The following is a 16902-nucleotide window of genomic DNA, read 5'->3' as shown; positions in this document are numbered from 1 at the left end:
CGAAATCTGGAGCCGCTCCCATGTTTACGTTCCGCATGCCCTGCTTCTTTTCGCTTAACGCCTGAATGAAGGTAGCAATGCAGCTGTATCAAGAAACGCGCAGGCAACATGCCCCATCTAATTCTAAATTCGTTACTTAATCTGGTTAACTTCGTATCTAGGTCCAAGATGTATCTATATAGGCTGATAGCCGCTTAGGGTATAAAGGAGATCTGCGCCGTTTACTTTTATTTCTATCAGCACAATGGCTTCTTATTTCGGAAAGCTGGTACTCTTATTCGCTGCGATCCAAAACGCGATCGCAGTGGTGACTTTTACAATCCCCAAGCAGGCACATACAGGCGGGTTCAGATATGCACCCCTTGACCCTGCGCCAGTTGGGATATCGTAAGTTACGGCGAGATAGGATGTTAGAACAGTCATATACTTACAAAACCCACTATTAGTTTCGAGTTCTTTGCCTTCCCGGCTTATTTTACCAATGTGAGCGCCACGAATCAGTGCCTATCCAATTGGAAGGACTTGACGGGGGTTTGGCCGCCAATACGCATCGGGGGCACCACACAAGACCGAGCCCAATATGACTCTAAAATTTCAGCATATGTTGTATATAGTGTTTCTAATCCGGCCGACGCACCTGCAAGTTTGACATTTGGCTCGAGCTTCTTGACTCTTGCGGGATCATACGCGGGGAGCGTGGTGGTCGGGTTGAACAGGGGTAAAAATAATATTCAAAACACAATTGATGCAGCAAAGATTGCCGTATCCGAGGTTAAGAACTTGCTTGCCATCGAATTAGGAAACGAGCCGGAGTGTATGTTCATTTTCATATTACTGTCTTCTAAAAGTTAACCCCTTCATAGACTACTCGAGAAATGGACAACCTATTGCTTCTGGAGGCTGGAATCCCGCCATAGATGCCGCTTCACAAAACAATTGGGCATTGTCAGTTGGGTCTGCCGTCCGAAAGTCACCGATCATTCAAGCTGGAAACTCCAATGATTCACCACCAACCTGGGGTGCAGCCGAATTGATTGCAACAGAGAACGCAACGGTCAAGAGTTACGTCAAAACCTACGCCCATCACAATTATCCGGGTGGGAGTGTAACCTCACTTATGAGCCATAAGAGCATCTCTAGCAATCTTCATGTCTTCGATGCCGACGTAGCAGCCGCGTTGAAGGAAGGCAAACCATATGTCTTTGGCGAGACCAACTCAGGTAAACAATTTTAATCACCAATAGTACTTATTTTACATGATACTAATCATGATTCGCATAGTGTCCGGAGGAGGGGCTGCTGGGGTATCTCCTACCTTTGGAGCGGCGTTATGGACTATGGACTATGTTCTCCGTGCTAGTTACAGCAACATATCTAGGACATATTTCCATCATGGAACTGTCGGCAATTGTCAATACTGCTTTTGGGGTAGATATAGTATGGGCGCGCCTTATTATGGTGCTTACGCTGCGACCGCATTATTGGCAAAGGCTTCTTATCTCACGGCTCTCGATGACGGAACCAGCAATTATGCAGCATATGTTTCGTTTAGCTCTGATGGCACACCTTTGCGAGCGATTTTATATAACTCTGACTACTTCAGCGGAAGCGGGAGCCGTTCCAGTCAGTCGTTCGACATTCGCGGGTTATCCGGAAACTCCCTCAAAGTCAAAAGGTTGACGGCGGAGAGTGCGATGTCGAGAGTTGATCAAGGGGGTAAGGTAACTTTCGGAGGCCAAACGTTTACCGATGGTAGCTGTGCGATGACAGGAACTGAGAGTATCGAGTCTGTGGCGGTTTCTAATGGCCAAGCAACTATCACAGTCAAAGCCAGCGAAGCTGTGTTGATCTATTTACAATAATGGAGGATAGATCTTCAATACTACGATGGCATGCGTTGAGCCTGCCTTGCTGTTGGTGTTATCACCAAAACTTTTGCCACGTAAAAAAGTTGATGTATGGGAGAATCAGAACTTCGAACTGAACAAATCCTCCAAAGGTCGCATTTCATATCAAAATGGCTAGAATTTTTATTCAAGCCTGTAAACCATAAATAGAGCCTCAAATGAGATGCGACTTTGAAAAATGGCTTACAACTTATTATAAAGTAGTCCCCAAGCACGAACTACCAAGGCATCTCACCCTTGGAAGTTGACTAACACTCTCGAAAAGACCGATAGCAAAATTGAATAAACATAACGAGCTCACCCGGGAGCTTTCAGTCTATGGATAATCGTTATTTACACATGTGGGATTATTTCCTTCTCAAGCAATGTACATTATTCATTGGTCGTCCTATGTTCCAAACCACGGCGAGGCCGCGCATCGAGATGAGCAGAGTAGGCTCACATTAACTTCTGCTCCCGAAAATAGACCCCACTCATCTGCGACGGCGCATGATTGATCGTCGCTGGTTGTTGTTCTTGTTGGCGTTGCCGCCAAACCCGCCGAACCCGCCGAAGCCATTTCCAAATCCGCGGTTGTTACCGGCGGCGGCGTTGTTGTTGTTGTTGGCATTTCCGTTCTGGTTGTTGCCGTTGCCATTCCGGTTGTTACCGTTACCCTTGTTGGAGTTACCCGTATTCGCGTTGCCGTTGTTGCCTTTGTTGCCTTTGTTACCAGTGTTACCAGCATTACCGTTGCCGGCTTGGTTTTTTGCAAGTCCGTCCGTTGCCGGGTCCGCCGCCTGGATTCCGTCTATGATAGCAGTACCGATCTCCGCATCGCTTTTTCCGGATTCCGAGAGAGCCTTGACAGCCGCTGGGAGATCAGCAACGTTTTGTTGGATCTGATCGTTGATATTCTTCAACGACTGGAATGCCTGGATGTTCTGCGGTGTGTTTTTAGCAGGCGTAGTATCAGTCTGCTGAACTGCGAAACACCCGCCGAACTCGTTGGCATTACGGCACCGTATAGTGCAAACGTTGCCAGTTGATGCTAATAGAAGACTTGTCAATGATACGGTTAATTACTCTGGGCTTAAGTTAGGTAAACTTACATCCGATACATGCCAAGTCTTTCGGCATCGTCACTTGAAGGGTTATTAGTCCATTTTTGTTGGCCTTGCTTTCGGTGGTGGTGACGTTGATCTGGCCCGTGGCACCAGCAGTGTTGCCTGTCAGGTCCATGTCACAGGTATATGGACCTGCACCGGCTGTACTATCTTGGCGGATAAAGACATCGACTTTACTGCCCTTTGTCACCTTGGTGACCTTGTTTGCTGCCAGAGCATCCTCGGTAGTGGCGCCCACGTCGATATTTCCGGCTTTCAAAGTCCTTCCGCACTGGTTCACAACATTCGTCACAATCTCGGTTTGCGATATGACGTTGGCGTCGGACTTGTCATTGGTGTTAACTAAATAAGTGTTAGTGAACACACGCCCAACAATGTATAATTATGACTAGATCATACCTTGCAGGCCGAAACTCGCGGGTGATCCTTTGGCTCCCTGTGCTTTGACGATAACACCTTGGCCGTGAGCCACTGCCAGAATGGCCGAAGCAGTAAGGATCTGTTTAAGGGAAAACATGGTGTTCGCAGAACTGGAAGACGAAGAATAAGAATAATAAGAATAATACTAAATTGAATGAGTGAATAGAACGTCGTAAGAAAATAATTACCCAAAGAATCGAAACAGGCCGGCTGATCACACGAAGATGAACGGAAGATGAACGGAAAAGTCGTAGATCAGAACAAGAGAGTCGCGTTTTTCAGCGCCGCCTCGTCTTATACAGGATCTATACCTAGCAGCACCTAGCAGCACATCATCTAGCAGCGTCTAGACAGGAGGTCGTTCCACTGCCGTTGCGTGTGGGTGGGGGAGGGTTACCCCTGAACCCGGCCCCTTGCCCGACCCCTTGAAACGTTCCGTACTGCCTGTAGTCGGGTGGAATTACCTTGAACGCGACCCATCGAAACTAAAACGACGGCTTCTAACGGGGCTTCTGATGAAGTGCTTTGTCCTCCGGAGTTTGAGGAAACCGAAATATAAAACCCCTTAAGTCTGAAAGCTTCAACCATCTGTTGAGTCTTTCTTGAGTCCTAATTCGCCGCATCTCGAACACTTAAGTGGGGAGATCGAACTGCGCCAACTTCTCCCCCACATATTCGGAGATAAATGTTCATCGTTTAATGAGAAAAAAAAAAAAAATAACTATTTAGGCAGTATGGCCCGGACTACTAGTAAAACATTGTGACATATTGAATTCATGGGACGAGATCTATATCGTAGATTCGTTTTGCTTCCAAGTTTCTTCTTTTCGTTCTTGTTTCGTACTACGTAAATGCATATCATTCATCGCCGTCGTCTCATCTCGCTCGTAGTCAACAGTTTACGGTTCATCTGTCCGTGCACCAATGAGCGGGGCAGTACCTAGAAGATTATCGAGAATTTACACTATTAACTATGCCTAATCGACGAAAGCTGTTATATAGGTACCCTTAATCATATGTGTGGAAGCTATGCACTATGCTTGTGTATAATGGACTGTACAATCGACGACGCGTGTTTTCTGGCTCCGATTCCTTGTATTTTAAAGGGGCGTTTCTGCGCTGTGACTCTACATAGTAGCGAAAGACTTACCACGCCTTCGTCATTTTCGTCCGCTTTGCTTCAGATGCAACGGTGTAAACTTGAACCAAGCCATTCGGCTGCCAAAATTTAACATCATAGTTGCCGTACGCGCTAAGACTGAACTAAAAGTCAATCGGATGAATAAAAGAAGACAGTTAAGATAAATTAACATCCAAACGAAGTAGAAACACATACTGAGATGAGATGTACCTTAATGAGAAAACTCTCTGAAGTTACATGGGTTTAGAATTACATAGTGCATTAAAATGCCTGCGCAAGCCCACTAGACGAACAAACCCATTGTTGACAAGGTCGCGGTGTTGGGAAATAATCGAAGAATTATTCAAATAAACAACGTGCTCTTCCCAAAGATCGGATTATAGTTTCAAAGAGTCCACTACAATAGCTGAAGTTCATTAACGCTCTTATTATGGCCAGTGGTCATACCTCGTCCTTGTGAGGCATATTCGCATTTCACCAAGCAAGAAGTATATTAGGAAAGTTTTTGGCATCATGGGTTTTGAAAATATTATCTTCATCTTTCGGTACTTGCTAATATGATTTATTTTATTTTATTCTTCTTATAATTACCTACCTAGACCTACCTCGGTACAGTTTCATGTTTCTCATCGTAAGCCAGGGGTAATGCCAACTTTTTTCTTTCCCTCCTACTGTAAGTCCTCAAGGTATTAGCGGCAAATTCGGTTGAACATCAGGCCTAATCCCATTCACGAAACGAGATTTGTTATGTTTCGCTTTTTCAATATGTTCGTATTCACAATTTAGCATTCTAACCCTGTATTAACCCATTGTTATTATGTTTACTAGGTTAATGCCATTTGAGCTTTCTAGACCTTTTACCAGTATTTTCATTAGCATCAGCGTGCTCGTTCGAAACACCAGTAGGGTTCCCCCGAGTTTAGGATCCATGTTGAACTATGCTGTCTTGGCCGATTCGTCATCTTAACGTAGGGTGGAACAAGGCGAGGGTAAATATACCAGAAAGGTTTAAGAATGTGAGGCCATCTCATGACAGGTCTGCTCTAGATCTTTCGTTTTCAATAGGTACCTAGGTAGGTAGGTACGTTCACAGCGAGGATCGACACAACTCGAATCAAGGCGGGTTGAGTATCGACAAGGATCCATTCCCGCAGATGTGCAAAGTGTCAGACGGCTTGGTGTCGCATCTAATACCCTCACCACGGATTCTTCCGAAGATGCATCTTTGATGCCCGAAACCCGTTCCGGTACGCAACCGTCATATCCTTGTAGGGTACCGGTGATTTGTAAGTCGAGTGCAAGTTAGATCCATGACAAAAGCCACATGAGAGCCAGCAGAAGAATGTGCGGGGATTCACTGCCCCGCCGCGAACGGAGAAATCATTAGCGCATTATTTGCTGATGATCCGGGCCTCAGTCCGGAGACTTCATCATCGAGAACCAGCCTCTCAAATATTTGGGTGTGTTGTTCGCGCCTTAGACAACGTGCCTTAAGCCAAGAGAGGAAAGTGTAGAGGGCGATGTGCAAGTTCATGAAGCTATCCATTTCTTTCCCCGCATATCTCCTCATCGGACTGCCCGGGGCGATTCCACAGCCAAGATAAAATAGCGTAAAATAGCGCTATGCGGAGTAGCTTGGGAGAACCAATTCGGAGTAAATACCAACGATCACCGAGCCTCCACATCCGTGGCATCGTTCACGATACTCTTTCAAGATTTAAAGTGGGCGTCAAGTATACTAGTATGATGACTATCTAGCTGCACCTACGAGAGTCCATGGCACTATACCCGTTCTGAAGGCTTCATTTGTCAATTCAATAACACATTGTTACCTATTTACGTCAGGTGTATTGGACGCCGAGCTGAAGCGGCCCGACAAGGATGAAAATCTTTGGCTGCAGGTGACGTATCTACCGGCACCGAAGCTCGAAATTAGGATGGATTATTCCTTCTGAAGGATCTAAGAGATAAATAATAAATACCTTCATGTGCGTAGCAGAGCGGGATTTTTAACCCGATACGTTTAATCCCCCTAATTTCTTCTGTAAGGAGCTACGCAGAATGAGAATTCAAACCCTGTTGGCCACGAACGTGGTAGGGTCGCTGTTCCCATTTCTTGCGTTATGTCAAGGCAGCGCGAGTTGTAAGTGCTGCGCCAATGCTATTCGAAATGAGAAATTGCCATAGCTCATCAACTAAATAGGGATTTCTGTGGGCGACGACGGTCGTTCATTTTCCCTGTCGTCCTCCAATATCTCGTATCAATTCCATGTTGATCCTTTAACCCTCGATTTGATACACGATCATTGGGGGGCCTATGCAGCCGAGACGGTCCCTGACTTCACCGGTGTAGTATCCGGATGGGGCTCTCAATATACATACCGCCGCCGCGAGTTTCCCGATCTTGGCCGGGGCGACTTCCGTGTTCCGGCCATCCATATTCAACACTCCGACGGGAACACCGTATCGGCATTCTCGTACACGGGATATGAAATTAGCCCGGGAAAACCGTCTCTCCCCGGCTTACCGGCTACCTATGGCAACGAAGGCGACGTATCAACGCTCATTGTACACCTATACGACAACTATTCCGATATTTCTGCGGACCTGTACTATTCCATCTTTCCTAGGTATAATGCTGTTGCTCGAAGCTTCAGGATTACGAATAATGGAACCCGAGATGTGACAGTACTTCGGGCTAGTAGCTGGAGCATAGATATGCCGAACGAGGATTTAGAAATGATTGATCTCTATGGAGATTGGGCGGCAGAGGCTCGCATTAATAGGCGGCCAGTTGCATACGGGGAGCAAGGGTAGGTTAGGTTTCTTTCGTCGTTTACAATCCCGTTTGCATCTAGCAACCTTGAGAGTCTTATTACCCAAACCCGATAGTTGAAGCACATCTAACAGTTCTTCCAGCTTCCGCTCATCCGCAGGCTATTCGTCCCACTTCCATAATCCCTTCATTGCTTTGGCTTCCCCAAGTACCACAGAGTCTCTCGGACCAGCCACGGGCTATTCGTTGGTGTATACAGGCTCATTTTCTGCCGACGTCGAACGTTGGTCGACAGGGTGGGTTAGAGTACTACTTGGCCTAAACCCTCTACACCTCTCGTGGCCTTTAGCACCAGGAGAAGTATTTACTTCCCCAGAGGTGGTATCTGTATATTCAGAGAAAGGCTTGGGAGGTATGTCCCGATCTTTTCATTCACTTTTTAGGAACCATTTGTCGCGGTCAAATTACACATTCGCAACTCGCCCACCATTATTGAACTCCTGGGAAGGGCTAGGCTTTGATTTTAACCAGTCTTCCATGGTCAAATTGGCCGAAGATGCTGCAGGACTTGGGTGTAGCCTGTTTGTCAACGACGATGGGTGGTTCGGTACCGATTATCCCCGAAACAATGATTCTCTCGGCTTAGGTGACTGGACTCCCAACCCAGCTAAATTCCCGGATGGTCTTGGACCCTACGTTGAGCAAGTGGATAACATTACTGTACGAAACACCTCCGATCACGTAAAGTTCGGTCTATGGGTCGAGCCAGAAATGGTGAATCCCGATTCTGATCTGTATAGACGGCATCCCGAATGGTGCATGCACGCTGGAAGTCATAACCGTACGCTCCAAAGAAACCAACTCGTGCTGAATCTTGGCCTTGAAGAAGTTCAGGACTACATCATTACCACCATCGAAAAGATACTCGACTCCGCTTCCATTGAATATATCAAGTGGGATAACAATCGTGGTATTCATGAGATGTCGTCTCCTTCAGCGAACCACGCTTATATGCTGGGGTTATATCGGGTTATTGACAATCTCACGACCGCACACCCGGAGATCTTGTGGGAGGGATGCGCATCAGGGGGAGGCAGATTCGACGCAGGCCTACTTCACTACTGGCCACAGAGCTGGACTAGCGATGATACGGATGGTCTAGAACGGCTCCATATCCAGTTTGGTACATCTTATCCCTATCCGCCCTCGGCGATGGGTTGCCACGTCAGCGCCGTCCCAAATTACCAAACCGGCCGTACCACTCCTCTAGCTTTCCGAGCAGCTGTGGCCTCGATGTGCGGGTCATTCGGTTTCGAATTAGATCCTTCCGAGCTCACCCAGGAAGAGCGGGATGCGATTCCCGTATTGATATCTACGCAGCAGAAGATTAACCCCATTGTGATTAATGGTGACTTTTACCGCTTGGCACTGCCAGACCAGTCGAATTGGCCCGCAGCTATGTTCGTCTCTCCTGGGCACGACTCCGCTGTCCTATTTGCTTTCCAGATCCGCTCTGCCCTGAAGCCGGTACCACCGCCGTTAAAACTGCAAGGTCTAGACCCGAATGCAAAATATAAAGTGAGCAATGGAACCTGGGAGCAGAATTGGTCAGGTTCGACATTGATGAATACCGGTCTTAGTTTGAGGTGGCCCAACTCCGACTACGAAAGCATTATCTTGACATTTGATAGACTTTAGGTAATTCGGAACGCATTTATCTATGGTAGAGAAAGACCTTTACTGTGCTTGTTGCTGGAGCGCTTATTATATAGCTTGAATGAGTGTATTAACTCGAGAAGCACTAATATAATAGACGAGGTAACATCTTTGTGTCGCACCATTTGGTTCTTAGTGACTGCTAAAGGACTATGGGGGAATCATACCACTGAGTCTTCTTGATCCTAGAGTGTCTTCCAATCAAATACCCTCTCCCACGCAGCCGCTACTTTCAGACAATCGACATCTGCATACTTGCGACCTACTATCTGAATGGCTGTAGGCAGCTTTACAGTTGGATCTTCCCGAGCAGGAACAAAACCAACAGGCAGCGACAGAGCAGGATGTCCCGAATCTTTTCAGCGTTATCTGTTAGTGTTCTTTTTTCTTCTTCTTTTTTTCTAGATAGAGAGAGAGAAGAATCTTTTGACATACTATTAAAGGGGCAAGTATTTGCTATCATTCCAGTTGTCCTATTGAGGTAGTTCAACGGGCCTTCGTTTGACCCGGGCTCTGGCAAACGCGGTGGCGGGTAAGGCAGAGTTGGCATAACTAAGACGTCGAACTCTTTGAGGGCTTTGTCGTAGGCATCCTGTATAACTTATAAGCGCACTTGTACTAAAATAATACTTGATCGAGGTACCCTACGCTGGTAGCTTTTAGGAGATTCGTAGCTTTCCCCTGCACCTTTGCACCATACTTCTCTTGCATCCATAAATACCCGACATACAGATTGGACGCGCCAGGCCCTAGCGCATCAAACTGGGCTTGGGATAGCTTTGATCCTACTAGTTCGGCACGGTCCGTAAGATACAGCTGCTTTCTCCCATCCGTATCGCCAAGGAGGGATTGGCGACCCCTTGACAAAGGTGACGCACAGTTCCACAGCCGATGAGCTTCTTTATGCAATGGCACCGAAACAGAAGCAACATCCGCTCCAAGCGATTTGAACTTTTCGACGGCAGACCTGACGGACGCCACAACATTCGAATCCTGGCCGGGGACCTCGAAACCCTCATCCAATACACCGATCTTGAAGCCTGCAAGCATCTTCTCTGGCTCTTTTTCAAGTACAAGGTCCACAGGGGCCACAAACTTCAATCTATCTCCTTCGAGGCCGAATGGTGGCTGGCGATCATCCCATCCGTCTGGCCCTGCAATTGCCTCGAGAAATAGAGCGCAATCTCTCACACTTTTGGTCATCGGGCCTACGTGATCAACGGTCGCATCCAGACTCAGGATGCCTGTATAAGGTACCAAGCCCCAAGTCGGCTTGAGCCCAACAATCCCGCAAGATGAAGCGGGGATACGGATACTTCCAGCTTGGTCACAACCAAAGGCGAGGTCAACCGATCCGGTTGCGACGAGTCTTCCAGAGCCGCTACTCGATCCGCCAGCACTGTAACCCTTCTGGTATGGATTATGAACCTGCCCTGTGATGGCTGTTGCGGACATTCCTTCATGACACGAGTTTTCGCATGCTATATTGGTAGGTCAGGTTACCTTCATTAATCATTGATGCAATACCTATACGAAGACTTAGCTACTGTAGATGAAGAAAACCTACCCGCTTTACCAATAATGGTGGCTCCGGCATCTAGGACTCTTGTAACAACTGTCGCGTCAATAGTAGGAGTCCAATCCACCATTGACGTCCCGTTCGTACACCGAACCCCTGCGAATGCCATGTTATCCTTAAGCGCTATAGTGCGGCCCTTCAATAGATCGCTGATAGGGTTAACGCATTTAGCAGTAACCTGTTGCTTCTATTAGAACTTTCGCACGGTCGATTGCGTTGATCATGCCTTAGTTGCCCATCCCCCTAGCTCATTGTCCTCAGGGACATGTATGTCCGTGCGTGGGTAATTCAGGAGGTCAGGGTAAGGCAATATACTCTTGTCGTCCGGGAGAGATGTGATGGCATCATCCAGCAAAGAGACCAATGTTCTGTAATCTTCTACGAGGGAGCTAGATAACTCTAGTCCTGCCCCGGTAAGAACTGATCGTAGCTCATCTTCCGTAACTTTCCTATTAGGTGTTCCTGGTTGTACTGTTGGCATTCTAGCTTTGCAATAGGGGGCCCAAAGAGTTTTCTTCCGGAGAATGTTTAGGAATATATCATTTCTTCTTGGGTATCAAGCAGGATACAAGAAGTAGGATAAATCATGAACAATCTATTTAGCTGATATATTAAATATTCGAGACGACCTTATCTCCTGGCTCTGACACCCACGTCATAAATGCAGGCGGGGTACAATGCGCATTCCGGGGTAGGTTACTTTTACTCGTGGAGATCGAACAAATCAGAGTTAGCTAGTAACAGTGGTTTTCTAATAGGTGTGGTGTTGTACTACAGCGAGGGCAATTAATATTACGGGTTGACTACCTACCTAATCTATCCCGAGACGAGAATCATTAGATAGGCTTTTGGGCTGTTCGATTCTTCGCTTTACACGGCCCATGTCATATAGAGTTGGTGAACTTAGGACGTCTAGAAAAAGTATGAATATGAACTCTGGTAAGATTCATAAGGTGAGAGTAAGAGGTTAGTATACCAACATATAGGAGACTATGAGATCGCGTTGATTCAATAGACCTAAAAAAAAAAAAAAAAAAAAAAAAAACTCTTGTTAAATTCATCGCCTTGGTATCCGATGCTGGTAGCAGGAATCGCGCCACCAGGGTGAGGCTGTGAAATTCCTTTTAATTTGGTGTTGTAGGTAAGAATGAGGGGTTACCAGAACGATGACACCCTCTAAGCCTCTAAGCAACAGCCGTTCATGTACGCTAACAAGGCTGTGCGAGAAGTTGAAAAGAGTTGAAGGAACTTTATATTTATTTATTTATATTTCTTTTCTTATTCTTATTCTTTATCTTTTTTTTTCCTTCATCGGTTTCAGATTTCATTCGTGTCAACATTTGTAAATTTTGGAATGGAGAAGCCTGCTAATGTTCGTATTTATGAGGCACTTCCTGCAGATGGTTCTCAGATTCGGCTAGTAACAATTCATCCGGGGGATACAACCGACAGTGTTGAATGCACCGTGGAAAACTTCCCTTTCGTCGAAACTAGAGGCAGTTACAGCTACGAAGCGCTCTCATATGTATGGGGTGACGCCACTAGCTCAACTTCTATCTCCCTGAACGGAGCAAGTTTCCAAGTAACAAGGAATCTCGAGAATGCAATACGTGCCTTACGACTCCAAGACCGAAAAAGGATTGTTTGGATAGATGCATTATGTATCAATCAAACCAATATCCAAGAGCGAAACCAAGAGGTCCGTCGCATGGGCAAGATATACAGCCAGGCCGAGCACGTTGTCGTATGGCTAGGTCCGGATACTACTATCCAAGGCGAATGTGTCGCTGGTAAGACGATCGACTTCCTGAACTTACTGGCAGATGCAAGTCCCCAAGACCCCGAGGCCGCGGCCACAGCTATGATCAAAGCGCCTAATGGATTATATTCGGTACAACTAGTACATAAGTTCTTCTACCAGCCGTGGTTCAATCGTGTCTGGATCCTTCAAGAAATCGTGCTAGCGAAGACTGCGACAATTGTCTATGGAGACCGGCAGATAGGATGGGATCGACTCCTTGGGGCCATAGACGCCCTGCGTAGGCTTCAGCTTGGACAACACACTCATATCTGGCGACTAAGTGGCGCGGCAAGAGCGGATAGTGTGCGAATGTGTTGGCTAAGAGTGCGCAATGCTAGGTCGGAAGAAAAACCTTCTCGGTCAATACATCTCGAGCTAGCTGATTTACTCTGGCAGACGCGCTTTTTTGGGAAGAGCGAACCTAGGGATAGGTTATATGGAATCCTTGGTTTATTAAAATTCGACGTGAGTAGTGAAAAACTCCTCGAGGTGGACTATAAGAAACCCGTCGCGGATGTTTTTAGGGATTTGGCGATTTTTATGTTTAAGGGAGGTATGCTGTCCCATGCTCTTTGCTCCGTGGTGGATTCTATGGAGGACTTACCATCGTGGGCATCAACTTGGACATCCGAATTAAAGGGCGATGCCGCCTCGAGGCTTTCCCCTGGACTCGCAACCTACATGCAAATTCATGAACTAAAAGGGCTACGAACACCGCCAAATGCACCGCATTTCTCGACTGATCTCCGCCAAATTACGCTTAGGGGACACGTTTTTACCCCTGGTATCCAACATACAGGTAAAGGCTTCAAGCCGCACGAATCCAAACTGTCAACATATGATGAGTCGATAAGCCTCTGTCATGCGCGGCTTGTCGAATGGGAAGATGAGATGCAGCGTCAGGAATGTTCACGCGCGATATTTAAAACGAGGGACGAGCGACGCAAAGCCTGGAAATATGCCCTTCTTCACGAGCTACCCGGGGGTGGGGTCGAGACGATTAAGAATTACGACCTATTAACAAATCGTAATGGAAATGTACCACAAGTAAAGGATGGCCCTTTAATAGTCCGCGCCATGGTAGATTTGCAGTCAAAGTTAGGAATACATTGTAACTTCCGTAAGCCTTTCATTACGGCGTCCGGCCTGATGGGAAGTACAGGTGCCAATCGGGAAGTTCAAATTGGAGATAGGGTGTGCGTGTTTGTTGGTTCGGCAGTGCCATATATACTACGGCCATTAAGCCCATCCAGAGGGCTATACATGTTCATAGCTTGTTGTTGGGTGCCAGAACTCGTTGGGTTAGATGTGCTTGGTGGACAAAATGAGGGTCTCTGGGAGCTTGAAGATATTACGCTCGTATGATTGGAAATGCGCCAGAGCCCCATTATATACCTACCTCTATATAGACGAATGATATATTGAACATATTGGTTGCTGTATCGCGTTCTTACCGCTCCTAGTTTTCCCATTATAGCAAGCCTAAAAACGTCGGTAGTTGTGCCGGTTATCGTAGCAAATATCCTCAAGGGGCGGAAACACCCTGTTTCGCAGCATGCTGTCTTCGGGCCTCCTCTTTCAGCTTCTCATCATCAGGACGGCTTAGTTCAACCTGGGGCATCATGAACCAAGAAATGACAAACGCGAGAGCAGCTAGGGATGCCCCTACAAGGAATATCACCCGGAATCCGCGGCGGTATGCAGGTACAAGGACTGAACGGATCCTCAATGACTCATCAAAGGGCAAAGACGACAGATAAGATTGCGGGCTGTTTAGGAGGCCTTTAAGATCGTCGCCGTTGACTTCTAGCGACGAAATAGAGCTTGCTAGAATATTATTCCTGCGAAGCAAGTCAGTTTAAAAAACCATTTCAAAATTGAACCTTGGAAGATTGCTCACAGCAGAGTGCCGCAGATAGCAAGACCCAGTGTTCCTCCCAAATTTCGTACGAAGCTATAGCCGAACGGTTAGTTATAAACAGACTAAGCGGTCATGACAATCCTTACTTTCTAAAGGACGTCACCACGGCCATGTCTCGCCTCTCCACTCCAGCTTGGCAAGCTATCAGAGCCCTGTGCACCAACTGTTAGCCTAGATATTTCCATGCAAATACGAATACTTAGAACTAACGGCTGAAGTGTATTGCCGACTCCTACTCCAATAATGATAGCATATCCTATCTGCGCCCCAAGTCCTGAATTTTGATCAAGTGTTGACATCAAACCAAGGCCAATAGCCCAACAAACCCATCCAAATAGGATACACTCGCGGTATCTGCCAACCCAGTGGACAACTAGGCCTGATAGCGTGCTGCTAAGTGTTTGTAAGAGCGTAATTGGAAGCAGCATAGCACCAGCCTTGGTTGCGGAGTAGCCATAGGCAAGCTGATAGAATGTAGGTACGTAGTAGACCTGGACGACAAAGTTCCAGCCGTTGATAGCCATAGTAAGGCATGCACCGTTGACAATTTTGGACTTGAATATATGCACTATGTCATTAATTAGTACTAGACATGCCGAAATATATACTACTATTGAATAAAGGGGGCATACAGGGCACCAAGGGAAATTTTGGCCCTCGCCATTGCCATAGAACGAAGGCTACGCATAGTAAGAACCCGAGGATCAAGGTAACTATTACGGCAGCCGAGTCCCAGGGATATTCAGAGCCGCCCCATGTCAATCCAAGCATTAGAATTGTGACGCCAGCTAGAGTGAGGGCAATGCCAAGAAAGTCGACAGCCTTCAGCTTTCTGGAAATGTCGATTAGCGTGTGACAAATCAAAGACGGGTATGATTTTATCTTACAATTTCCAGTCGCCCTCTACTTTCTTCAGCGGCATAATGAACACGACGCAACAAGTGGTCAACAAGGTAAGCGGCAAATTCAAACGAAATATCCAGCGCCAAGAGTCTTGCGAGATCGAGGAGAGAGACCCGCCAATGACGGGTCCGATTCCATTAGCAATGGCAACAACGGCTCCCTGAAAAACGATTAGATCGAATAGAAAAGGGTTTAGAGCGACAGCTGTTGGATCTACACACCAGAATTCCTTGGTATTTACCCCTTTCTCTTAACGGCACTACATCGCTGACAATGGTCTGGGCAATGGTCATTAGACCACCACCGCCGATGCCGGTGAAAGCACGGAAAACGATCAGCTGTGTGACCGTCTGAGAAAGAGACGATGCCAGAGATCCGATAAAAAAGACAGCCAAGCCGATGAGTAGGATCACTTTGCGTGACCAGATATCTGAAAGTCGACCATATAGGAGTTGCCCGACCGTGGATGTGCTGAGAAGTTTAGCTTCGCAATCAACCAACTCTTAATAGCTCAGAGTAGAATCATCCGTAGTGAACAGTGGACACTCACATGAAATATCCGCTGGCGATCCAGGACGCCTGGTCGGTTGACTTTAGCGCGCCTGCGATAATATACAAGCTTGCAGCTAATGTAGTTTGGTCCATAAGGGCTAACAGATCTACACTAGCACATGCGAGGAATATCTTCAACCATTTAGCACCTGACTATTATGAATATCGTGAGGTAGATCTCTGCTCCGGGGATACTCACCATGATGATGGTTCTCTTAGGGACGTAATTGGTCTGCTCATTGAAGACATGAGGTACTTCAGTGTCGCTCTCCGAGCCACCCTTAGACTCTGCGAGTGCTGCATTTTGCTCTTGAAGTGTAACATCGAGAATACCGTCGGATTGGGACGGGCCGTCCATCGCAGCCTTCTCCATCACTACTTGCAAGTCTGCGTGAGATGCCTGCAGTAAGCTACCTATAAAGGGCGAGTCGATCGAGTATTTATTTCGTCACGGAATTATGTGGGTGAGTAGCCGATGAAGAATTGCTAGTACCATAATCTATTAGAGAAGAAGATAATGATTAGTCTTAGATATGCTGCTGGATTGCTGGATGAGTAGACCTTGATGGCGGCTGAGAGAGATCTGCATTGCTAAGGAGATCGATCCACTACATGGTAGGACGGAAAGGTTCTCATCCAGCGAACTACCTATCCACATTTTCGAAATAAACCTGATGTGTCTGAAAGCACTTACCAATGAATTAGGTAATGAGAACTGAAATCGTTGATTTCTCGGCGATACAGGGAAACGAATGGTATGGTAAAGTCCAAATTCTCGGATTGTTGTTGTGCGAGGAAAAGGCGGGAGAACGAGACGGCCAGGATAACTCAACGGGGATCCTTAGAGAGGAAAATCGAGTTAGCAAAGCACGCAATCTTACAAACGGGAACTGAAAATAGATAAAAACGCTTCACGACGAACTTCATGCGTGATAAACTAGGAAGTCTCTATTTACATTTAACCCAAGTGTTCTAGGATATATGATTCTTCCATGATACTACCTAGGTACCTAAGTTAAGATTTACCACCGTGCCATGTGCCTACTACAAGAAATGGCTGGGGTCTAAAGAGCCGACAGG

The 16902-nt window shown here is 46.7% G+C and overlaps 6 protein-coding genes across 6 annotated transcripts; 3 read left to right on the top strand and 3 right to left on the bottom strand.

Moving 5' to 3' along the window:
* Positions 1 to 244: 244 nt before the first annotated feature.
* On the top strand, positions 245 to 2121 carry F4812DRAFT_468746 (glycoside hydrolase family 79 protein; the record flags this gene model as incomplete). The annotated part of the gene is made up of 4 exons (XM_047938815.1): positions 245 to 387; positions 447 to 814; positions 864 to 1220; positions 1282 to 2121. 4 exons carry the CDS (start codon positions 245 to 247, stop codon positions 1860 to 1862), a joined length of 1449 nt encoding a protein of 482 aa, XP_047785753.1. The 3' UTR covers positions 1863 to 2121.
* Positions 2122 to 2380: 259 nt separating this feature from the next.
* F4812DRAFT_463772 (uncharacterized protein) lies at positions 2381 to 3530 on the bottom strand (the record flags this gene model as incomplete). The annotated part of the gene is made up of 3 exons (XM_047938261.1): positions 2381 to 2937; positions 2999 to 3355; positions 3413 to 3530. 3 exons carry the CDS (start codon positions 3528 to 3530, stop codon positions 2381 to 2383), a joined length of 1032 nt encoding a protein of 343 aa, XP_047785752.1.
* Positions 3531 to 6077: 2547 nt separating this feature from the next.
* Positions 6078 to 9524, top strand: F4812DRAFT_446938 (glycoside hydrolase family 36 protein). The gene is made up of 3 exons (XM_047935695.1): positions 6078 to 6717; positions 6778 to 7387; positions 7494 to 9524. The coding sequence occupies exons 1-3, from the start codon at positions 6636 to 6638 to the stop codon at positions 9046 to 9048; spliced, it is 2247 nt and encodes a 748-aa protein (XP_047785751.1). The 5' UTR covers positions 6078 to 6635; the 3' UTR covers positions 9049 to 9524.
* On the bottom strand, positions 9252 to 11126 carry F4812DRAFT_453585 (putative amidase; the record flags this gene model as incomplete). The annotated part of the gene is made up of 5 exons (XM_047936508.1): positions 9252 to 9421; positions 9502 to 9658; positions 9715 to 10547; positions 10634 to 10823; positions 10872 to 11126. The coding sequence occupies 5 exons, from the start codon at positions 11124 to 11126 to the stop codon at positions 9252 to 9254; spliced, it is 1605 nt and encodes a 534-aa protein (XP_047785750.1).
* Positions 11127 to 11260: 134 nt separating this feature from the next.
* F4812DRAFT_247523 (heterokaryon incompatibility protein-domain-containing protein) lies at positions 11261 to 14330 on the top strand. The gene has a single exon (XM_047930696.1). The coding sequence runs from the start codon at positions 12000 to 12002 to the stop codon at positions 13809 to 13811; it is 1812 nt and encodes a 603-aa protein (XP_047785749.1). The 5' UTR covers positions 11261 to 11999; the 3' UTR covers positions 13812 to 14330.
* Positions 13972 to 16195, bottom strand: F4812DRAFT_463768 (MFS general substrate transporter; the record flags this gene model as incomplete). The annotated part of the gene is made up of 9 exons (XM_047938260.1): positions 13972 to 14287; positions 14347 to 14400; positions 14454 to 14519; positions 14578 to 14935; positions 15000 to 15199; positions 15255 to 15430; positions 15492 to 15741; positions 15821 to 15954; positions 16022 to 16195. 9 exons carry the CDS (start codon positions 16193 to 16195, stop codon positions 13972 to 13974), a joined length of 1728 nt encoding a protein of 575 aa, XP_047785748.1.
* Positions 16196 to 16902: the final 707 nt, after the last annotated feature.

This window comes from Daldinia caldariorum, assembly GCF_022478825.1.
Source record: "Daldinia caldariorum strain CBS 122874 unplaced genomic scaffold F4812scaffold_27, whole genome shotgun sequence".
Classification (NCBI taxonomy): Eukaryota; Fungi; Ascomycota; class Sordariomycetes; order Xylariales; family Hypoxylaceae; genus Daldinia; species Daldinia caldariorum.
This window is presented reverse-complemented; position numbering and strand designations above follow the sequence as displayed.